At 36.1% G+C, this 25,028-nt stretch overlaps 1 protein-coding gene across 1 annotated transcript in view; it reads left to right on the forward strand.

The window, feature by feature from the left end:
- Positions 1-25,028, forward strand: part of LOC106876507 (disks large homolog 1) — a 750,485-nt gene that overhangs the window by 650,971 nt on the left and 74,486 nt on the right. Inside the window, exons 12-13 of the mRNA XM_089366712.1 lie at positions 1,091-1,247; positions 20,752-20,854. Coding sequence (XP_089222838.1) covers positions 1,091-1,247; positions 20,752-20,854 — 260 coding nt within the window. The remainder of the gene's footprint in view (positions 1-1,090; positions 1,248-20,751; positions 20,855-25,028) is intronic.

The raw sequence follows: 25,028 nt of genomic DNA on the forward strand, positions 1-25,028 counted from the left end.
CTGCAGGATGTTGGAGACCTCATGATTTGACTTTGATCAAAGATTCTCTTGAGCAATTTTAAAGGGTTCAATATAGAAGCTAATTGAAGCTAGAGGTGGGCAGAGTCATGGGGTACTCTGATCATACTTAAGTGGTTGCTTCTTGTCCCTTTGTGAATATGTTTGTGCCATGGTCAGAATTGCTTTTCTTCATTTCAGGGATGAAAAAATTAAGTACCAACCAATTACTGGGGTGAAACAAAATCAACTGACCCTCTTCCCTTGAAATTACTGGCCTTGTGCCAAAATTTGAAGCCATTATTTATTTATTTGTTATTATTATTAATACGCCAGGCAAAATGCTTAGTAGCATTTTGTCCATCTTTATGTTCTGAGTTCAAATTCCACTGAGGTCAGCTTTGATTTTCATCCTTTCGGGGTCGGTAAATTGAGTACCAGTGAAACACTAGAGTGGATGTAATCGACTGGTCCCCTCCCCTGAAATTTCAGGTTTTGCACCTTTAGTAGAAATTATTATTATTATTGTTATTGTTATTCTTCTTCTTATAATAATAATAATAATAATAATAATAATAATTATTATTATTATTATTATTATTATTATTATGAAGGTGGCAAGTTAGCAGAATCATTAGGAATGTTGAGCAAAATGCCTAGCTGTATTTCTTCTGGGTTTTTACATTCTGAGTTCAAATTCCTTTGAAGATGGTTTTGCCTTTCATCTTTTCAGAGTTGATAAAATAAATACAAGTTGAGCGCTGGGGTTGATGTAATTGACTTATCCCTTCCCCAAATATTGCTGGTCTCATCCTAGAATTTGAAACTATTATCGCCATCATCATTATTGAGTGGCAAACTGGCAAAATCATTTGAGCATAAAAAGAAATACTTTGTGATATTTGTTGTGGCTCTTTATATTCTCTTGCTTAGCCCAACTTTGCTTTTCATCCTGCCAAGGCCAATAAATTACACTACCAGTCACATAGTGGTATTAACTACCCCTTCTTTGTGTCTGGATCTGAAATCATTATTATTGTTGTTGTTGCTGCTGTTTTACTAATTTCTCCATTCTTTCTTCTTATAATTTCAGAGAACCAAGAAGAATAGTTCTAAACAAAGGCTCGACTGGTCTAGGATTTAATATTGTTGGTGGTGAAGATGGAGAAGGGATTTTTGTTTCATTCATTTTGGCAGGGGGACCTGCCGATCTCAGTGGAGAGCTTCGACGAGGTGACCAAATACATTCGGTAAGTTTCCTATGCTTATTTTAATACAGTTCACATGTCTCTTGTTATCCATAGCATAAATGTTTTGTCACTGGTTTCTGTACTGTTAAGTGGATGTGAGATTAGACAGCACGGAAAGCTTTCTCCTATGGAAGAAAGTAAATCTTGGAACTGCAAAATAATGAGCTACTTCCCAATCTTCCACATAGCACTTCAGCTATATACATACAGTCCGGTGAACTACACCACCTACTTATAGCTGTGGTACCAAGTTACAGCTAGGTGAACTCAGTGAAGTCAACCTAGCTGTTAAACATCTGGGCCTATGACACAAAACAATACTTCTGATATAGGAACCACTGACTTTCAGGTTCATTGCTTCATTATATTTGGGCACTTATCTGTAGTACTTTCGAGTAATTCTAAATTTTTATCATGAGCTGAATCACAAGTACATCAAGTGAGTCATCATCAATATTTAAAATCCATTTTCAATGCTGGCATGGGTTGGATGGCTTGACAGGAACTGGCAACACCAGGTTCCATAGTCTGTTTTGGTTTGGTTTCTATAAATGGATGCCTTTCCTAATGCCAACTACTTTACAGAGTGTACTAGGTGTTTTTTACGTGGCACCATTATCATTGCATTTTGCATGACACCAGCACCCACACCAATGCTTTTTAAGTGGTACTTTGGTTTTAGAATCTCAGTTCTGTTGTAGTGGGTGGGTCTTCTCGAGTACAGTCAATTGATTCATGTTCCTATAAATCTATGTTAACAACACGTTGCTTGTTATACTCCTTATATTACAGTACTCCTCCTACTCTCACACGTATCGTTTCTGTCTTCATTCTTCAGTCATTTTTGACACACAATCATTCTTCATTTGCAGCCTAGAAACCCTCTGATATGTGTTATAATGGCATGTCACTGACGCTAAGTCATTGCTTTTCTCTTGGATAACATTGGTGGCATGGAGAGGGGAGACTGGTATGCATAGGTAACTGCTGGCCTCCCATAAACAACCTTTCCCGGACTTGTGCCTTGGAGGAGAACTTTTTGGGGGCAATCGGCATGGTCATTTGTGACCAAAGGAGGGTCTTTTTCTTTACTTCTATACTCTGTGCTAGAAATAAGTCGAGTTTCTTTCAAATCCCATTCTATTGTCTTAAAGTAGGAAGAATGTATTGGACGATGGTAGTTTTAAATGTATTTCATCTGAGAAGAAGAGACATGTTGCAATGATCAAAGCTAGAATAACTTTGATCATAGCTCTGTTCAATCAGGACTGACCTAGGGCTAAACAACCACACATAATTTGGTAATGAAGACAATCAGCGTCAAGGTGGAAGAAGTCTGAAGTAGTTTAATGACTGGTGTCATTTGATTGTTATTTATGAAGCTAGACAACGCTGGGTCAACCTGCTTTTAGTAATAAATAACTTTGTTTAATGCTTCAGTTTTGTGAGAGAGAAGTGCAGGGGTAGGTATAGTCAGTTGACTCAATCCTTGTATATTACTGTATAGTGAACTTCTCAGCACACAGCCAGGCTGTGGATGTTTTTAATGGAAAGTTATAGTTGATTGAGGTGATATTGTTGTTTAGCACCTGGTCAGCTCTGATTGATCAAATATGTTCCAATCATGATCATTTCATTGCTTTACATAAGCAAGACTACATTGTCCAACATGCCCTTCCTTTTTAAGATTGTAGGTTATGCTGTCAGGGAGATTTTATCTGTTTTTTCTATTAGATCAAGTTACCATGTAAAACTTCTTTCATTAGCCTCAGGACTGTTTGGCCAACCTTTGACAATAAATAAACAACAGAGCCCATCCTATCAGGATTTGAATGCAAACATTAAGTTATTTGTAGTTAACATGAAGGGAAATATAATCAGTTACTGATAATTAGTCAATTAACTGTTAATTATCAACTCTTCAGAGACAAAATGGTAAGCATAGTTTGGTTGGACTGAAACTAGAAAAATCTGAGGCAGCAAATGCTCTACTGCACCAATAAAGAATTTCCTGTTGTCGTTTTGCTAACCACACACTCCTATAATTTTTTACTGTCTTTCAGCTAACTCCACACCACTATATCCTCTTATTCATTTGGCCACTATTAATGTTCATCATCATCATCAGCCCTTTTATTACTATATTTCTATCAAAATACATCGCTTTGTTTCAATTGATTTGGAAATAATAAGAATTTAGTAAAATATCTTTGTCATTATTACACTGGTGTTTGGGGTACAAATTAAAATGAAATTTTAAAAGGTAGCTTCAAATGAGATCACTTAAAAACTTCAAGTTTGTAGCATAGATCCAAGAACAGACTCAGGTGTGTTGGTATCAAAAAGGTTAAAACTAGTGGAATGACAGATGAATCTGTAACACAATGGATTACAATATTCAGTTAGATTCTGTGTTAAAATCTTATCAGGTGCTACTTTATTCTCACTTTTCAATAGAATGAAATGCCAGTCAAATACTAGGATTGATATCATCAGCTATCACTTCTCCACATATTTCTGGTCATGTCTCTAAGTTTCATCTTGGCAATTTTTTTTAGTACTCAGACCATCTCTGTGCAGCTAGGAGATACACCTATGATATGTTTGTGATTCCATTTTAAACAAGTCATTTACTTGTGATCAATATGGTGACAAATGTGATAACCTGTTATAATTTTTTTTTTTTTTTCATTCTTTGTTTTTCCACTGTAGGTATGCATTGGATAGATTTGTAATGTTTCATCGCATGACACATCTCTATTTAATGTCTCATATGTTTATATCTTCACATCTAACCTGACTACTTCTTAACAACTCTCCCTTCATCAATCTCTCCATGGATACCTTCCACTATCTTTTAGATTTGTTTGTATGCTGCAGATAGTGTAGCTTTGCTAAACCTGAAATAGTCACACATTATATTTAGGCAAATATAATTACTGTTAGCTAGTTGTATCCTTTCAAGTACAAACCCCATCTAACATAAAATAGAAATGTTATTTATAGTTGAGCTGGCACCAATACCTCTACCAAACAGACAAAATAATGACTCCCCAGCTGTTTGAGGGAGGTCAAAACTATGACTTTTACACCCAAAAATCTAACATGTTAACCACCCCATTGTCACACCTCCGTTTCAATTAACTGTTATTTGAGCAAGTTTCTTGTATATTGATTTGGTATTGATCTCCTTATCTAGCTATGATAACCTAATCGATGAACCTACAAATCACTCTCTCTCTCTCTCACAAACTCTATTTAGTAGAAGTAGCAACATTAACTTTTCTTCATGTTATGTTGCTGCTGCTACTGTTGTAGTTAGTTGTAAATCTGTTTCTTGTAATGTAGGGCTGAGAAATGGTAGGTTTATTGAACTATTCCTTGCTATTTTGCATCATCTGTACTTCCTCTCACTTGCTGTCACAACAAACCATATAATGGAATCACTACAAATAGATCAATATCTTCAACAATCAAAATCTTCTCAATTCGATTGATATTTAAAAAATATTTTTATAAAGTATCATCATTGTCCTTGCTTAAATTCTTAAAACATTTGCACAAAAGATGAATTAAATTTTTTTCATACCAATTGCTGTGAGCTTTAAGGTATTGATCAAACTCACCCTACTGCAACCCTAGTATTGTGCCTCTTTCCTTTTGTTTCTTTACTCGACATGACCTCAGTCGGTTTGGTCCTACAAATTTTTTATGATGAAATGGCTTTGGAAATGAGATTTATCAAGAGGCTCAGCTGTTGAGATGAGAGAATGTTTAATATTTCTATCATTTAATAAGGGTTTGAACTGAAGCAAATATAGTGTAGATATAAAAGTAATTTTTTAAATATCTTTATCTCTACAGATGAGGTTTGTGATCTGGAGAAAAAAATGTTATACCACTTAAACATTTATTGAATTAAATATATAAATTAAGAAACTGCAGACCATGTTCTGTCAGCTGGTATAAATCAATGGTAAATACTGATAATCAATTATCAAGTCATTGGCAACATTTATATGTATATATATATATATATATATATATATATATATATATACATATAAAAAAAATGGAGGTGATGACAAGTGACCAAAACTTCTAGTGTTTTGCTGTGCTTCAGAAGATATGTCAAAGCTAAGTGAAATCATAGTCATGGCCCATGACGGCAACATGTAAAAGACACCCAGTACACTCTGTAGAGTTGTTGGTGTTAGGAAGGGCATCCAGCCATAGGAACCAAGCCAAAACAAACAACTTAGAGCCTAGTGCAACTCTCAAGCTTCCCAGCTCCGGTCAAACTGTCTAACCCATGCCAGTATGGAAAACAGACGTTAAATGATGATGATTATGATATATGTGTGTGTGTGTATATAAATATAAATATAGTGTTTGTTCAGCTTTATGTTCATTTTTCCTTGTTAGAGTGGAGTTAGATGCAACTTATATGGCTGCTCCCCTGTCACCAACCTTTATCTTTTTCCTAAGTTTGGTATATTCCACTGATTCTCATGCATCTAAAGGTGACTATGTGATGTTTTGTTTACGATAAATTGTAAACAAAGATGTTTTTCAATCAGATGGTGCTAATGAGAGCACATGTAATGACACACACATCATAGGCTTCTCCACAGTTTCCATCTACCAGTTCTAATCATAAGACATTAATCTATCTGAGGCTATAGTACCACACAGTGAGACCAAATCTCAAACCACATGGTTATGCTTAGTCCACATTACTCCATAAGGGGCATAGGGCCGTTTTCTGTATCTATATATATAAAAATGAGAATGTGTGTCTGTCTGTCTGTCTGTCTGTGTGAATCCCTAAAACTCGAGAACTACGCAACCAATTTCATTCAAATTTTACAGATGCCTTACTTAGGGTTCCAGTTGTGTTTTAGTCAAAAAAAATTATTAACTTCTTGCGGAGTTCGAGCCCACGGCAACATAATATCTCCTCCACTATTTAAGTATTACGTGTCAAAAGTGAAACAAAAACACTCATGTCAAATACTTTCACTTTAAAAATGAAACTATTCTACTAACTGAAACAATCACATTTCGATACTGTAATGACAGATACTTTCAGAGAGAGAGAAAGAGAGAGAAAGAGATGTATATGTATACATATACATGTATATGTACACGTATATGCATAGATATATATATAGATATATAGATATAGATCTATATGCATACATGTATATGTATACACATGTGTAGATGTATATATATATATATAGATGTACATGTAATATGTACACATATATACATATATATACATGCATACAGATATCTATACATATATACACCCATCACACACAAACACATGCACACAAACACACACATTAGTCATTTGTTTTCTTATCCAAAACTACGTCAAAAGTACTGAACGGATCTTTATGAAATTTGGAAATTATATTCTATGTATAACTCCCATGAAAATTCATATATTTTTGATGTTGATGAAATTTTAACCCGAACATAACAGATGAGCATTATTTGTAATTCAACGGTACAACAGTGTAAGACTACCCTTTCAGATATACTTACATTGTGATTTCTGCAATGTGGTGCATAAATTGTCAAGCAAATGAGACGCATCTTTGCCTCCACTGATTCACTTGCAAAGTGTTGAGTAAAATTATTTCGTTGCAGACCTCCTTTGGGTCTTTTTATTATCACTACGACACACATAGTCCCCAGTTGGTAATATTGATTTCAAGGCCCTTCTGGATGAGAGACTGGCATTCCACTTAATGTCTATGTTCCATGCTGGCATGGATTGGAGAGTTATTAATGTAGAAATATGGTATCGTAGCTACTAACAGTTGAGGGTTGCATAGTCTAGACGGCGTTTTTAGATTTCATTATTCTCTTTAACCCGGGCAAAGCCGGGTATTTCTGCTAGTTGTATATATTTTTCCTGGACAGAACACTGGTCCATCACAGAATTATTTTTACCAACTGAGTGGACTGGAACAACATGAATTGAGGTGCTTTGCTCAAGAACACAATGCACTGCCCAGTTTAGGAATCAAAATCACAATCTTAGGATCGTGCATCCAACACCCTAACCACTAAGCCATATGCCTCCTCCTGGTAATGAACCAAATTTCCTAACCGCATAACTATGTCTGCACTTTCACCAAAATGTGAGACTGCTAGATATAAAATATTGTTTTTAGTGGTTCCAGCTTGGTGTTTGTGCCTACCATGCTGAAGCCCATACCTTTAGCCACTCTTTAAGGGTTTCTATTTATGTATGTTGAGGGACAATGCACATTTTCAATTCCAAATCACTTTTTCTTGATCTCATCAAGAAAGGAAATTGGATTTCAGTGCTGTTTTTTTTAGACCATAATTTGTCTTATGTGCAGACAAATATGATTATGATAATAACATTAATAATGATTTTTTACTTAGGTTATGAATCCGGGGATTTGGGAAATAAGATTGGTTGTCTTTATTGGCTCTCAATATTTTGAATGGTGTTTTATTTTATCTGGAAGAATGAAAGGCAGAGTTAACTTCAGTGTGATTTGAACTCAGAAAGTAATGTTTGAACAAAAATCAAGGCATTTGAGCTTCAACAGTTTAGTCTTTACCCATTTCGTCCATCTTCAGAGTTCAAATTTCCCTCTAGGTCAACATTGCTTTTCATCCTTTTGGAATCAATAAAATAAGCACCGGTTGAGCTCTGGGATCAATGTAATCAACTTATCCACTCCCCCAACATTACTGGCCTTGTGCCAAAATTTGAAACCATCATTATTGTTGTTATCATTATTATTATTATTATTATTATTAATGATGAATGAGTAGGAAACCAATTCCTAGACAGACGAAGTGTAAAGATTTACATCAGAAAATTAAATGAATGAAAAAGGAAGTATAAATATGTCTGGTATAGAAATAATGTATGATGCAAATGGCCTGATAGAGGAGTGTCAACTTGTCCTTGGGCTTCTGTTGCCATTCTCATATTTTTTGAGTGATGTCTTCTTTAATGTCACCTGACTAATTAACTGAGAATTTCTGGGCAGTAGCCAGGCACATTATGGAAATATAATAAAAAATCATGAGGAAAAATAGAAATGGAACAGGAAATGCTGTGCCCCAAATTTTGTGAATACTTGCTATTCTGGGCGTTTCAATTCTCACGCTCTGTGTCTATATGCCTGGGTATCTCCCTGCTAATTTTCATTTGTGTGTGCCAGCGTAATTTTTTTTTTTTTTAATTGGGGAACTAAAGCAATTTTGTCAAGGACAAGCATTTGAATAAAAATGACTCAAGTGTACATGGGGTGGGTAAGTAAGAGTACCATGAATTGGAATATCAGAACCGTTTAAATTTGGTGCTTTGATGGCATGTGGCCTAGTGGTAAGGGTGTTGGGCTCATGATTACAGGATTGTAGATTCAGTTCCTAGTCCAGGTGGTTCATTGTGTCCTTGAACAAGGCACTTCATTTCACATTGTTTTAGTCTACTCAACTAAAATACATAACCAACTCAGTGCTGGTGCAGCTGTCTTTCTCTTTAGCAATCATATACTTGATGTTCTGCTGGGCTAAGGGTGGAACACACTGTCACTGTCTGTCTGCAACAACAAATACACCTAAAACAATTGGTGAAAGCAAAATACATGCTACCAAATCATTCTCACTTGTGAGTGATAAGTTTGGGTTTTTAATTGTGTTGTCGGTGCTGCTGATGATGTAAAGTTTAATGAAATGTAGGAATTTTGCATAGGTATTATGGTGATGTAGGTAGCACAGATATTGATTGTACAGTGTGCGGTAGGTAATAACATGGATAGATCCGGTAACATACATTGTGTGTGGTAAGTAGCACAGGTATTGTAGAGTGACAGATCACAATATTGCAGGAGAGGTCTTACAGTCGGAGTGCTGACTGATTCTTTGAGTGGGAGGTGCTTTATACAAAGATGAAGTGGAGCTAGCAGATGGTGTTGCTGATCAATTTACTGTCAATTCTTTTGATACCAAACTACCAAATACCCCTTTTCTCTGCTTGTTTCTTTGACACAGATCTACCATATCTTAATTTCACAAACAAACCTTTTTGTTAAGATTCTGCTCAAAATATCAGCTTTATATTGAAAAAAAAAAAAAAGTTACTTTATTATGCAAATTCTTCATTATTTACAAAATTAATTAAAACATACTCTGTTAGTCTCTCGTGCTTTAGTATTACCCATTAGTATTCATCACTCAATCTCTCTCATCAGCAAACATGTAGTTGCCATCACCAACTCTCTTCTATTATTGTCTTCTTCACCATACTCTCACTCTATTCATTCACTCAGCCTTACTCCTCTTCTATTCATTCTCTTGATCATATTGCCTTGATTGAATGGTAGTGAGGACATTCAGTCTTGCAACCTCAGTTGTGTTGATGTCCCAAGTAAACTGCACCCAGTACACTCTGTAAAATGCTTAATGAATGAGTAGAGACAACATAGAGAAGAGGATGATTTAGTGTTACAGAGCACTAGATAAGTTCTATAGTAAGTGGTGTTACACTGAAAGGAATCCAGTACTCTGTGTAAATTGGAGAAATATATCAAAAATAGTATATACAAATAAGATTTGGCCCTCTTGCCCATTTAGGACAGTAACTCCATGTAGAAACTGCATCAGATCATGTTGACCTGCAGAACCCATGCTGGCATGGAAAGTGGACATAAAAATGATTAATATGCTGGTGGTAGCAGTGGCAGCAGGTTGTGTATTTCATTAAAACTATGGTCATAAAAGGTTTAAGGCAAATTTATTATCTTTGAGAAGTGATATTCAAAACAGGCTTGTGTGCATGCACACACTCACTCTCTTATCTCTCCATCTCTCTCTCTCTCTCTCTCTCCTCAGCTCTCCTCTACCTCTTTCTCTGTAAATAGTATAACATTAGACATTTATAAATACCAATTTGAGATTGAAAAGGGAACAATAAATCCACTGATGGAATTTATTCTTTGTTTGCCAAGCAACTATTGTGTGTGTTTGTGGAGTAATGTATACATGCGGGTGTCATATATATTGTGTATGTACATGTGGATAATATGTGTGTATGTTTGAATTATGTTTACGCTTGTATATGTGTTTGGGTGTATACCTAATGTGTGTTTGGACACAGGTATAGCTAATGTTTGTTTCATGAGGACTTGGATTAAATTACAATGCATGGAATTGTGGGCAAGTTCCTCTACCAGAATCAGGTCCTTGCTCCTTGCCTTGTGAGTAAAATGGGGTAGACAGAAACTGTGGAAACTTGTTGGATCTACTTTACCTGTGATTCAAAGGTCCATCTTTGATGCTCCACACTGGGCACAACCTGATTCCTCCTTAGGCCACACATGTTTGAGAAATAGTCATACTGCCAAATCATTTGATTCACCCTTTAGATACCAGTCCACCTAAGATTGTCCTTGGTTCTGTGGTACAAACTTCTTGTTTTACAGTGATCTAAATTAAAACCTTGTATTGAAATTCCGCATTAATTTATGTCCCAAACACCATCTTAATAATGACAAAGTTATTTTACTAAATTTTTCATTATTTAAAAAATTTAAACAAAGGCAATGTATTTCAGCAGATACATGGTAATAAAAGGGTTAAAGAATCCACAATTTAAGAAAAGGACTCATTTATATTTGAGGTGTAGAGTGTATCTTAAGAGCAGGTAGAAAGGCTAAACAAATTTGCAGCTCACATGGGTTAGAGAATTTGTTGAGACAGATTTTCTATGACTGAACTCTTTTCCTATTTCCAGCCTTTACCAGTTTCTGAACAAGGTAATATTTCTTCATGGTCAGACATGCTTTCACAGAAAATTGGAAACAAATAGTACTACTTGTAAGATGGTGCCATTGCCAGGAATTATATGTGATCCTTGCGCAAGGTACCACACAGTGGGACTGAAGTTGAAAACATGATCTGGAAGTGAGCGTTTTAGAAACACATTCATTTCTACACCTCTCACTCTCTCAACACATGCATGTGCATACTTGTATCATCCTCATCACCATCAGTGTCCCTTTTCCATGCTGGAATGGGTTCTATGGTTTTTACAGTTGAATGCCCTTTCTAATGCCAACAACATTACACAGTGGACTGAGTGCTTCTTAACCTGGCACCATCAGCAAGCTCTGTTTGGCATAGTTTTTATGGCTGGGTGCCCTTCCTAACACCAATCACTTGACAGAGTGAACTGGGTGATTTTTATGTGGCACCAGCACTGGCAAAGTCTGCTTAGACATGGTTTTTATGGCTGGATGCCCTTACATGCACACACACACACACACACACACACGTATTTGTGTGTGTGTGCATTAGAGCAAGACTAAATAGCATTCAGTATTTAGAATATATACCAAGACATACACAAGTTCACTTGGTCCTACATATTTCTTCTAATGTGCATCAATGTGAGTGAGTGAACTCACCTAACAATACCTTCATCTTATGCATTTGTGTCATTGTGTGTGAATGAAGTCACAAAATATTGTGACAACCATGTCAACTTTCTGCCCTCATTTACTTTTCTATCACTATCAACTTTATTTACATCACTTTGCGGGAAAGATATGAATGCCTCAACTTCCCATTCACTTTTTCTTTTTAAACTGAAATCTTCATCTGGAGACAAACGCCACAGCTTCTACTTTTGATTTCTGTCTTTAGTGATTTCACTTCATATAATGAAAATGTACTTAACACCACTGGATTGTATATTCTTCGGCCAATTATTATTTACTTTTCTTCTCTTCAATGAAAACATATTGACATTGTAAAGGTTTAGGATTTCTGTTTTGTACAGGTCTTAAATATTTTCTCTGTCATATCTGGAAATACTGATGTATTTATAGCATTTTAATGAGCTTCATACAGTTCTAGAGTAATTTTTAAAATATTGATCAGATATGGGAAAAGATTCTCTTGTTTAGCAACCCTCTGGTTTAATTCCATCCAATTGTAGATGATGTAGACATTTTGGTCTCTATGGCAAGAGTCTAAGGATGGTATATATACCAGTAATATACTGCAAATAGCATAATTAACTGTACTCACCCATCCTAAGCAGAAATAATTGGCTTTGTGTTAAGACTCATCTCTTTTACTCTAGTTTGCGAAGAAGAAAATTGTAATTATGCTTACTAAATTGATGGAGGAGTATGGGTGCAGTGGGATTGTTTCTTTCATTAAATTTCAATTAATTTAAATCTTGTATACTTTAATTTTGGTTTTAATCTCAGCCTAATTAGTTATTTTCTTGATTTTTCCCTTTTAACTCAAATTTTTGCCAGTAGTAACAAGATATATGGATGTGTACTCATGTATCTGGGTATGTGTGTGTATGTTTCTAGGCATATGGATGTGTGTCTGTGTGCGTGTGTGCATGCAAGCGCTATTTCTGACACTAAGTTTTTGAGGTATTTTACCAAAATGTTTGTCTTGACTGACTGTAAATGATGAACGCATGAGGAGTTAATTATGTATTTAGGGTAAGTACATATGTAAGTTAGCAGGGCTGGCTATAAATAAAGTTAATCCCCAGTTTTAGTTTGAGTTAGATATGGTTATGTGTATAGGTTACTGTGTGTGTTATCCCTTTTCTTGTATATGTGTTAATGTATATGTAAATGGCATGTAACAAATATATTTTCATATGTGCCTAGATGCATGTGTATCTGTATATGTACATATATACAAGGGTTGGACAAAATAATGGAAACACCTAGCATCATAATTTTGAAATATCTATAAAACAGTCAAAAGCTTGTTTATTTTTGTTTTTTTATTTATTTATTATTAGTGTTGCTTAATATGTTTTGCTAAAATTGCTATTTCTTAAGATATCATCAGAAAGAGATAATTAAAATTCATTAAAATGACAGATCCTTTGGACTTTCAAAGAAGTCAAATTGTTGGTGCTCGTATGGCCAGTGCTAGTGTAACAGAAACAGCCGAAATGTTTGGTGCATGAAGAAGTACTGTCTCGAAAGTAATGACAGCCTTTGAGAAAGAGGGAAAAACCTCCTCCTCATCATCATCATCGTTTAACGTCCGCTTTCCATACTAGCATGGGTTGGACGATTTGACTGAGGACTGGTGAAACCGGATGGCAACACCAGGCTCCAATCTAATTTGGCAGAGTTTCTACAGCTGGATGCCCTTCCTAACGCCAACCACTCAGAGAGTGTAGTGGGTGCTTTTACGTGTCACCCGCACGAAAACGGCCACGCTCGAAATGGTGTCTTTTATGTGCCACCCGCACAAGCCAGTCCAGGGGCACTGGCAACGATCTCACTCGAAAATCCTACGGGAGCCAGTCAGGCGGTACTGGCAACGGCCACGCTCCTCGAAACAAAACTCTGGAAGAAAACCTAACTTTCAGATAGGGACTATCAGACACTTACGTGAATTGTTAGACACTTACGTGAATTGTTAGATAGGATCACAAAAGTACAGCTCCCAAAATTACTGCAGAGTTTAATAACCATCTCGAGAATCCAGTTTCCACAAAAACTGTTTGCCTTGAGCTGCACAAAGTGGGATTTCACAGGAGGGCTGCAATCAGAAAACCACTACTTTCAAAAACAAACGTTGCAAAGCATTTAGTGTGGAGTAAACACCTACAGAATTGGTCCCTAGGAATAAAAGGAAAAAATTATAAGAAATACATAAAATAAAAAATTAATGTAAGTTAAAACATATGGGAAAGCTTGTACAGGAACATAGTAGAAACGTAGATTCTAGCTGTGATCTTGGGGTGGCCAAAAACTGTAACAAGTATTTTGTGACATGTGGACATAATCCCAAAAGTTCAGTTCTTGAATTTAAACATGTAGCAGGGTCCAAGGAACTTTTCCAGCTGCACCATTTTTCCATATTACAAAGACCACATTTGCCACTACCATTGGTATAAGGTTTACACTTGGCTAAGATCTTCCAGTAAATCTTTTAGTTGACACCTTGTTCTTTTAAGAACCATATATAACTGGATAATTTGGTAGGTTTTTGTTTATTCCAGTGTCTGAAGGTGTGATTGTTGAATCTTGCTTTGAAATTTCCTTCTGTGAGAACCACATATCTCTTGGATGAAACTGTATTATTAGCATTCATGGAATTTACAGTGGCTTCATAAATAATGGCCTTGGTCATACAGGCTCCATTTAGTCTTTATCCCTGCAGGAACAGCCAGCTTCAGGTTGTTGTGTTGCATTGTGTGTAATTATGCTTTTTAAGTTTGGAGTGGAACTAAAACTAATTTTTAGGTTATGCCTATTAAAGAGTTTTCTATATTTGTGATGTATTGGAAAATGTCTATCTAGAAGTGACAAGAAATATTTATCTATATCAAAGGTTACTTTGGGTGAGTAAGGGGGTGTGAACCAGATAATTTTCCTGTGTTTGTTTTCTTCACTTTATTTCTGGTCTAGTAGTAGTTGTGTAAGCTATGTCCCCTTTAAATCCACTAGCTTTAAGGGCAGCATTATTAAGTATGTTTATATTGGAGGAGCAGCTAGAAATTCCAATATTCTTAACTAAATTCTTAAGCACTATGGAGTGGGGGGTGGCAGGAACCTACATATATATAACTAAGTCTATCGTTGGGCTTTCTATAGGGCTTGTAAGTACTTGTTTGTAAATCTAGAGATATATCAAGGAGATTGACAAACGTCAAGTTGGTATCTATTGTTATGCTAAGATCGAATGTTTTCATAAAATGGATTATACCCTTCCTTAACCGATGTACATGTATCAGATGTCAAAACAAGGAGGCATGTACACACACAGACACACACACACAGGTTCTTTTTCAGTTTCCATATATTAAATCCACTCAGAAAGCTTTAGTCACCTTTGGCTGTGGTAGAAGGCACTTGCCCATTGGGACTGAACCTGAAACCATATGATTGTGAAGCAAACTTCTTAACCACACAGCTATGCTCTAGTGTGTGTGTGTGTAATCATCATTTAACATCCCTTTTCTATGCTGGCATGGGTCGGATGGTTTTACAGGAGCTAGTAAACCGAAAGATTGCACCAGGCTTCACTGTCCATTTTTGCATGACTTTTATAGTTTTAACACCAACCACCTTGCCGAATGGTCAATAGGTGTATGCGTTTGTGGGTGAGAGCAATGAAATGCATTTGAAAGGTGTGTGAATGATTTATTTTTGAATGAAACCTGAAAGAAAATTACTATATTGGATACTTATCTCTCTTATTTATAATTTAGTGAAAGGAAATTGACATGGGGATAATACTTTGTTTCATTGTAATAATAACTCCTTCATCTCCCCCCCCCCCCAGTCCACATCCATTTTTCATTTCAGTCTCCCGCTACCACTGTGACTAACAAAATCACATTGTAAATTATTTTATGTGTGTGTGTGTGTAAAGTTTATTAGCATCATATTAACATATATATTCATGAATTATAAATTATAGACGTCTATGCTAACATTTTCTTATGTGTTGTGTTGGTATATGCACAAATGCATCTTAACAATTATATATGCTTTAATGTATGTCAATATAAACATAAATTACTTGTGTATGTATATTAAATATATTTTGTTTATGTATATATATATATATATACAAACACACACACACACACACACACACACCTACATAAATTATATTATGTATAATAACATTTTTTATGTGTTTAATATATACAGGGTGCAGTGAATAAATTGTCATCTAAATTATGCAAAAATGAAAATAACACTGACATCTCATTTTAACAGATATATTTACCAAAATTACTTTAAAATATCTTGAAATGCTAAACAGTAAATTTATTGGATCTTTCTGAATTGACGGGCGCCACTTTTTATTTGTTTTATTTAGTGTGTTTTCTACCGAAACACTTTCAAACTTTGTATACTTGTATATTTTGTCTTATAGAACAGATGAAAATTTTTGTATTCGAAGTTATTTCATGTAAAAAATTGTTGTATTTTGGTAATTTCAACCAATCACTGACGTCTATTGAGGTGAAAACAATTACTGCTATGGATTGTAAACAAAACGTTGTGCGGTGTAATGGGATCTTTTCCCTTGAATAAAATTAGTGCCGTTGTTTGTCAACAACAACTATCGGCGGTACTATTATTTATAACATCGTTCGTGCGTTTGTACTGGTTTTAGTTTTAGAGTTAGGGTTATGATTATTTTTGCCATAACCTAACTCATAAACCCTAACCGTAACCCGAACTCTAACCCTCGAACCCTAAACCCCTACTAGGGAATAACGATATAATTACCAGGGAATAACGATCTTGACACCAGCAAAAATTGTTTACAAAAACAGCAGTAACTGTATTCAGCTGAATAGACGTCAGTGATTGGTTGAAATTACAGAAATATGACAACTTTAACATGAAATAACTTGCAATATAGAAAGTTTTGTTAAGAAGGCTGAGAGAAAAAGATGTTTTATATGACACGTTTTACCAGTATCCCAAGTTTGAAAGTGTTTCATTCAGAAAACAAGTGGCGCCCGTCAATTCAGAAAGATCCAATTTATTCAATAAAATCACCATTGGCTTCAACCATGGTGTCCAAAAAACTTCAGAATCTCCTGCACCTCTTCTGGATAGTCTCCTTGTTTAAGTTGGTGAATGCTGCCATAATCCTTGCCTTCAGTTCATCTTTGGTGTTACAAGGAGTTTTGTTGGTCTCTCGGTGGAGTTAGGTGGCCAGATCTTAGGGTGATGTGGTCGCAGAAATTGTCTGACAGCCACAACTGGGTTCTCCTGCTTGTGTGTCATGGGGCAAAGTCTTGCTGCCAGATATAGTGTCTTCCAGCTGCCACCCTGTTGACCCAGGACAGCACTACCTCCTCCAGACTCCATATTGAGTCTGAGGCTGTGTGGGAAGATGAATGGAAGCATAACATCGCCACCACTAGTGATCACTCCTAACACCATGATGTTGACTGGATGTTTCATTTTTTAAGTTCTCAGTACATGTTTTGGGGACTCGGCAAGCTAACGGTTGTTCTGTGCGTTCACCATCTGATCCTGGCAGAAATTTTTCTCATCTGAGAAAAACCAAAGCATGTTCAGTTGGAGGGCATCCTTGAGTTTGTTCAAAAGCTTCGTAGCATGGTTTTTCCTCTTGTCCTTGATAGCTTGGGATAAAAATTGGTCCTTTCTCATCTTCTATGAGGAATACCAAATGTCTTCATGCACTAACCTGCCTGATAAGAAACTCAAATACTCCCATGTCCATGGTGATGGACCTGATTGACTTGGAGGGATTGTTGTCAATCATGGCCTGGATCTCACCAACAAACTCAGGAATTCTTTTCTATCAGAATGATCAGAGTGAGCTTTCCAAGCTGCCGTACCTTTGTAATCCCCATTAGACTCATCCAACTCTTTCTGAATCCTCTGCACTGTCCTCAGATTGACACCCAGACACTCTGAAATGTTCGTGTAGGAGCTTCCAGCATGAATGCCAAGCAGTACAACATGTTGTTTCCAAATTTATGGCATAGTGAATTGCATCATGATGCTGTTTTTGTCACAGACAATGCCCAACTGACCCTACTATACTGTGTAGTTGACAGAACCCAAAACAAACAAACAATGCATGAAATGAAAAATATAAACTGGCAACAATTTACCAATCGCAACCTCTATATTCAAAAATTTCATATATATATTAAGCATTTTCCTTCTTTTATTCACACCGTATTGTATCCACACATCATTATCATCTTCATTTCACAGCTACCTTTTCATTCTGGTACAAAATGGAAAGGTTGTTAAGGGCTAAGTTATTTCTTAATATGCATCTTATCAATAGATTGGCAGCATACAGATTAAACAGGTCTGTGTATCTGTGTGCATGAGCGCACACTGCTCACTTTGGCACCACCTCACCATTATAATAGGCATTATACGCTCAAGTCTGTTCTATATGATAACTACTGGAGCTGTTTTTTACTATTTATTATTGACTGATTTAAAAAATTGCTGAAACTTAATTTCTTCTGCTTTTCACATCTTGGAGTTCATTAACACTATTGCCAAAAACAGTGCTATTGGAATTTTGATGAAGTCTGGACTGACTGCTCAGACATAAGAGATACTCTGTCTTTGAATGTTGAATCTAATCACATATGTGTTTGTGTACATGCATGGATGTGTGTGTTTGTGTGTTTATGCATGTATATACATATATAACCATTTAGCATTTAAACCATCCTCATCTGGCCCAAATATATTGCTCTATGTCCAAACTGACCAGATCCAGCCTCTCACACCTAACCTACTGTGTCATCTTGAAAATAAACAATTATGTTTAACCCTTTAGCATTCAGATTATTCTGTAAAATGTAATGTTTATTAATTCACTTTGTTTTGAATTAATCTTGCATTAACTTGTAGCCAAAAGATTTCAATGATGTGGTTGTTTATTTTTACTACAACAATATAGGATAGGTATCAAAGGCCAGGTTTGGCTGGTTTTAACATAAAACTGGTAGAATGTTTGGGCCAGATTCGGTTAATTTAAATGCTACAGGGTTAATAGAAGTGCTAAAAGAATAACATGAGTTAAATATGTATCCTCAGAGAGTATTAACTCCAAATTAGCATTGAGTGGTTTGCAGCTACCCACTGGTTCAAGAGGGTTTACTGCGTAGTTGACCTGTAAGAAAAATCATGGAGCACAATGCGGTTAGCACTCCGTCACTTACGACGTCCAGGGTTCCAGTTGATACGATCAACGGAACAGCCTGCTCGTGAAATTAACATGCAAGTGGCTGAGCACTCCACAGACACGTGTACTCTTAACGTAGTTCTCGGGGATATTCAGCGTAACACAGTGTGACAAGGCTGACCCTTTGAAATACAGGCACAACAGAAACAGGAAGTTAGAGTGAGAGAAAGCTGTGGTGGAAGAGTACAGCAGGGTTCGCCACCATTCCCTGCCGGAGCCTCGTGTAGCTTTAGGTGTTTTCGCTCAATAAACACTCACAATGCCTGGTTTGGGAATCGAAACCGTGATCCTATGATCGCGAGTCCGCTACCCTAACCACTGGGCCATTGCGCCTCCACGGGAGCACAATGTAAAACAAAAGAAAAAAGACCTGGATATTCCTTGGTTGCACCAGAAAGATTAGTCAGTGTTGGGCTCAACAATAATCATGAAAGTTACTGGAATCATTGTAATATCCATTCAACTGTGTAGATGGCCTCCTCTTCACTTGTCTGCCATGTACAGTGGTCTGACACCATTACAACTGCAACTTATGATATTTCAATACCCACCTTAATATGTTGTTTATCACTGTCACATCTTTATCATCAATATGACAAAGGCCCATTGTTGCAGGAATCCCACCTTTTTTTGGAACTTTCACCAATCACCAGTTCTCCTCTCTTTTTCATCATCATCTAAGGAGGCCTACTATCTCACGTTAATGATATCCTCTCATTAATTAGGCTCTTAATTACCATTGATTTATTCTTTGATGTTTATACATCAGGTGTGTGTGTGTGTGTGTGTACGACTGGTTGCTGAAAAGTTTCTGGCTTTAAAGGTATCACAATAGGCCTGGCTAGAGGCCCAACCTTTGGAGTTCTTTTACAGGACTTAGAAAAATTGAAGGACTGCAGCAATAAGTGTGTGAATCTGAGAAGGGAATATGTTGAATAAAATTGTAATTAACTAATCCTCCTGCATTTTCTTTTACCCAATGCGAGGAACTTCACAGCACCCCATCGTGTATGTATATGTGTGTATATATATTTATGTATATGTGTGTATATATATTTATGTATATCATCAGCAGCAGCATTTAATATCCGTTTTCGATGCTGGCATAGGTTGGATGGTTTGACAGGAACTAGCAAGACCAGGGCCACACCAAGATCCATAGTCTGTTTTGGCTTGGTTTCTATGGCTGGATGCCTTTCCTAACACCATCTACTCTACAGGGTGTACTGGGTACTTTTTATGTGGCACCAACACTTTTTATGTAGCCACTTCATTTTAGGATCTCAATTCTGTTATGGTGGGTGGGTCTTCTTGAGTACAGCAATGCACCTCATATCTTAGTCCTCTTTCATCTCCTTCATAAGATTCAGCATTTTGAGATTGACTTTCAATACTTCGTCCATGTCTTCCTGAGTCTCCCTCATCCACAACTCTCCTCCATTATATATAACCTGGTCTCTGTTGAAACAGTTTATTTCATCACTACTTAACATTAATAGTTCCATGTTGATACCATGCTGTTCTTTCAGGGTTTTTATCTTACATCATTTTGTTTTATTTAAAATTATTGTCTGTGTTCTTTGTAATGTTGGATTGTTCTTTCACATGATTTCAATGTCTTCACTAAACAAAAATTATTTTACTTCATATTTGTTAAAACTCAAAATACAACCATCAGCCATGTGCATATTGTTATCTCTCTCTCTCTCTCTCTCTCTCTTTCTGTTTCTAGGTGAATGGCATTGATCTACGATGGGCTACCCATGAAGAGGCTGCAGCAGCCCTCAAGGGTGCAGGTGACACTGTAGAAATTGTAGCTCAATACAAACCTGATGGTAAGAATTAAAAATTTTTTTTCTGTCAATCTTTTTCCTATTGCATGTATTTCACTATTAGTTTATCTCTCTACTGGTCGAATCCCCTTTCATATTAAAACAATGTTACAGGCCATAACGCACATGTGTGAGTACAAGTGAGGAAGTACGTTCTGTCCACCTTTTTTTATCTATTAAATTATAAGCTAGTTATTGTTAATTTGAAACTTCCTTTGCTCTATGATAGTTTTAGATATTGAATTTTTTTCTTATCCTTAGACTCACTGACTACAGTTCTAACCATTCACTTTTTCTTCCTCTCTTTATCTCACCGGTAAAATTAAAAAAACAATTCCTTTTCTTAACCGTTATACATTTAATGTCCTACAACATTTACACGCAGTTCTCAATTTAACTCTGCCTCCTAACTGAGGTTGGTAGATAACTAATTGATTAAATTACTATTTTCTTCTGAAGATCTGGTATTTCAAGGTAATTATGCAATTGTCTGTAAGAATGACGCAACATATTGGTATACACTAGTGAAACGTGTAAAGATTACATAATTTATGATAAAGTGATAAATCCTTTGTTTTGTTCTGCTCTCGTGTGTGTGTATACACACGCACATACATAGATGTGTATGTATACACACACAGATGGAGACTGTTGAGGAGTACCTTTCTATAGAAGAAGAATTACTCTACCAACATGTTTAATTTAAACAACTTATGTCAGTTAATAAAAATGTTAGGCATTTTTATGTAATATTTTCACTTTAACCCTAGCGTGGGTATAAACACATGTAGAAACTTCAAGAAATATATGGCTAATTCTATATTATCAACAATCTGTCTCAAATCAAATTTAGCTAAAAATAATAGCATGTAATACATTGAGTTGAAATATAGAATCCTTGGCTGAAAGCTGCATGGTAGACTCAAACCATGTTTCTTCTATAGCTGAACCCTAACACCACCTCCTCTCTCCCTCTGTAAGTGGTTCCTTAAAGCATTTTAGAGCATAGTTACAATATATTCTTTTATATATATATATATATATATATATATATATATATATATATATATGTATATATATGCAGTTAAGTATATGACCCGGTCATAGAGCAACCAATGGTTTCACATCCATATTGCTTAGATCTTTGGACTCGGACAGTTTGATGAGTCATTTATAAGGCTAAGTGCTTTATAGATACGAAACCATTGGTCACTCTATGACTGGGCATGTACATAACAGCATAGAAATACATTACTGCTCTATGCTTTAGAGTGTGCTTCTTTTTCGGCTATAGGAAACATTGACGATATATATATATATATATATATATATATATATAAATATATAGATAGATGCAGGTGTGGCTGTGTGGTAAGAAGCTTACTTCCCAACAACATGAATGTGTCTTTGTGGTTGTTTTTGTTCCCCACCACAGCTTGACAACTGGTGTTGGTTTGTTTATGTTCCTGTGCCTTAACAGTTCAACAAAAAGAGGCCGATAGAATAAATACCAGGCTTAAAATAAGTACAGGAGTCAAATCATTCAACTAAAAGTTCTTTGAGGTGGTGCCCCAGCATGGCCACAGTCTAATGACTGAAACAGATAAAAGATATATACAGGGTGCAGTGAATAAACTGTCATCTAAATTATGCAAAAATGAAAATAACAGTGACATCTCATTTTAACATTTACCAAAATTACATAAAAATATCTTGAAATACTAAAGAGTAAATTTATTCAATAAAATCGCCATTGGCATCAACCACAGTGTCCAGATGACTTCAGAATCTCCTGCAACCCTTCTAGACAGGCTCCTTGTTTAAGTTGGTGAATACTGCCATAACCCTTGCTTTCAGTTCATCTTTGGTTATCTTTGGTGTTACAAGGAGTTTTGTTGGTCTCTCACTCGACTGCGCCCCACACATAATAATTAAGGGGTTGCAGTCTGGGGAGTTAGATGGGTGATGTGGTCGCAGAAATTGTCTGCCAGCCAGACTGGGTTCTCCTGCTTGTGTGGCATGGTGCAGAGTCCTGTTGCCAGACATAGGGTCTTCCAGCAGTCACCCTGTTGACCCAGGACAGCACTACCTCCTACAGGCACTTGATGTAGGCCTCCATGTTGAGTCTTAGGCCATGTGGGAAGATGAATGGAGGCATAACATCACCATCACTAGTGATAAATTCAAACACCATGTTTGGGAAGCGAGCATCTTATCACACAACCATGCCTGTGCCCATATAGTAAATATATTTAAACATTTGACCCAGTGTAGTGAGTTCTGTTTTAGATGTTTTCACTATATAAGATGTATATTTGTATATATTTTAAAACTCTTACATTGTTACACAATTTGATATACTCGATTTCAAACACAAATTTGTTTGTGTGTCAGTTTAAGTAATGGGACATTTTACATATGCTTGTGTGTTCACACACACATATTTATATCATATTTTATTTTTATAACTTACGCTTAGTTTTCTTCTTAATTTCATTATATTTTCAATCTCCGTTTTCTAATTTCTGGTATTAAAACCTATTCTGGATTATGTATTTTAAAGTACTCTGACACCATTTCATGAGAGTTAGAACATTTTAAAGTTCACAACTAACTCTCATCCTGATAATCTACTTTACTCACATCAATAACTCATTCCTTAAACATACATAACACATCCTTACATCTGCTCATGCTCTCTCTCTTTCATTCCCTTTTTCTCCCCCCCCCCTCCCAACACACACACACACACATTGTTTCATTAATATGGTTGACTTTTCAACTGATTAAATCTGACATGAAATGTTTCTTCTGTTGTGCTTCTTTCTTTCTGTTCCTCTCTAGTTTCCATTGGAAACTTAAATCACAAACAATATTTAGAATATGAAGGCATATTTGGTACCACCCATCATTGCTGCCATTCTTCAGTACACAGTAGTCACTCTTGTCAAATCAACACTTGCTATTTAAATAACTGCAGAGGGTGTTGTACCACAGTAATAGACAAGCTGTTGTTGACCTAGCAATGGTGTGTGTGTGTGTTGTAGATTGACCCAACTGCTAAGTCTTCCTTGGCAATCCTTATGCCAGTGTATGATAATTGGTGACAGTAGAAATAATATGAGTGGTTATATGTAAACCAAGTTCATGTTCCTAGGGATTCTTTTGGTCAATATTTCAGCAGAAATCTGTGAAGTTTGGATATTCACACCTTCCAATAGCTGCATTTATCATCCATTACACTCCACCATCTTTTGCCTATAAACAGTAACACTTGTCATCATTGATTCCATCACACTGTTACATTCCACTATAACCCCTCCTCCTTGTAAACTGTAACAGTGTACCATCCATGACAACACAGCACCACACACATCCATTTGTAAACAGTTTTTGATGATGTGATTGTTTAATTTTAGAATATTGTTGCAGGGTAGGTGTGAGAGGCCAGATGTGGCCTGTTTGATCATAAAATAGGTAGAATGTTTGGGCCTCATATGGTCGGTTTAAACACTAGAAGGTTAAAGCTCACATTTCTCCCTACCCTTTGTTACACATACCACTCTCTACACCTGAGATACTGATTACATTTCATGTCATTTATGTAGCCCTTCCCATACTATGACATTCAAGTAAGTAACCTCAACTGGCTTTCTGTAGGCTCAACCATTTGTGTAGGAATCTATGTATGTGTTAGGGTGTGTTTTTACAAACACACATTGTCTCTGGTTTCGTGTCTCACTGTTTCAAGTTTTAATCCTATAGGAGTTAGTTTTGCTTTTATCATAAGAGATTTCTCTAAAATAAATACCTGCAATATACAGTTACTGTGTGTATTGTTGTTTTAGACTAGGTATGTCACATCCTTGCATGCTGTAAGTGGTGACTGAAAGGGCATCCACAGGCCATAAAGCACTGTCTCACAAAAATCATCCAACCTATGTCAATAAGGAAAAGTTCAATACAATACTGATGATTATGCTGTACCAGTAATATACAGGGTTAAATAAATAAAAATTGATCTTACACATTGTAGAAACACAACATTAGAACACATTGGTTGATGTTATTAGAACAATTACAATGATGTCTTGGCCAAAACAAAGCAATTTCTATTTAGTTTTCATGCTAGAGCAGTGTTTCTTTATCATTTTTTACCTAAGGACCTCGTTGATTC

The sequence above is a fragment of the Octopus bimaculoides genome, chromosome 19, assembly GCF_046866305.1.
Source record: "Octopus bimaculoides isolate indiv1 chromosome 19, ASM4686630v1, whole genome shotgun sequence".
NCBI lineage: Eukaryota > Metazoa > Mollusca > Cephalopoda > Octopoda > Octopodidae > Octopus > Octopus bimaculoides.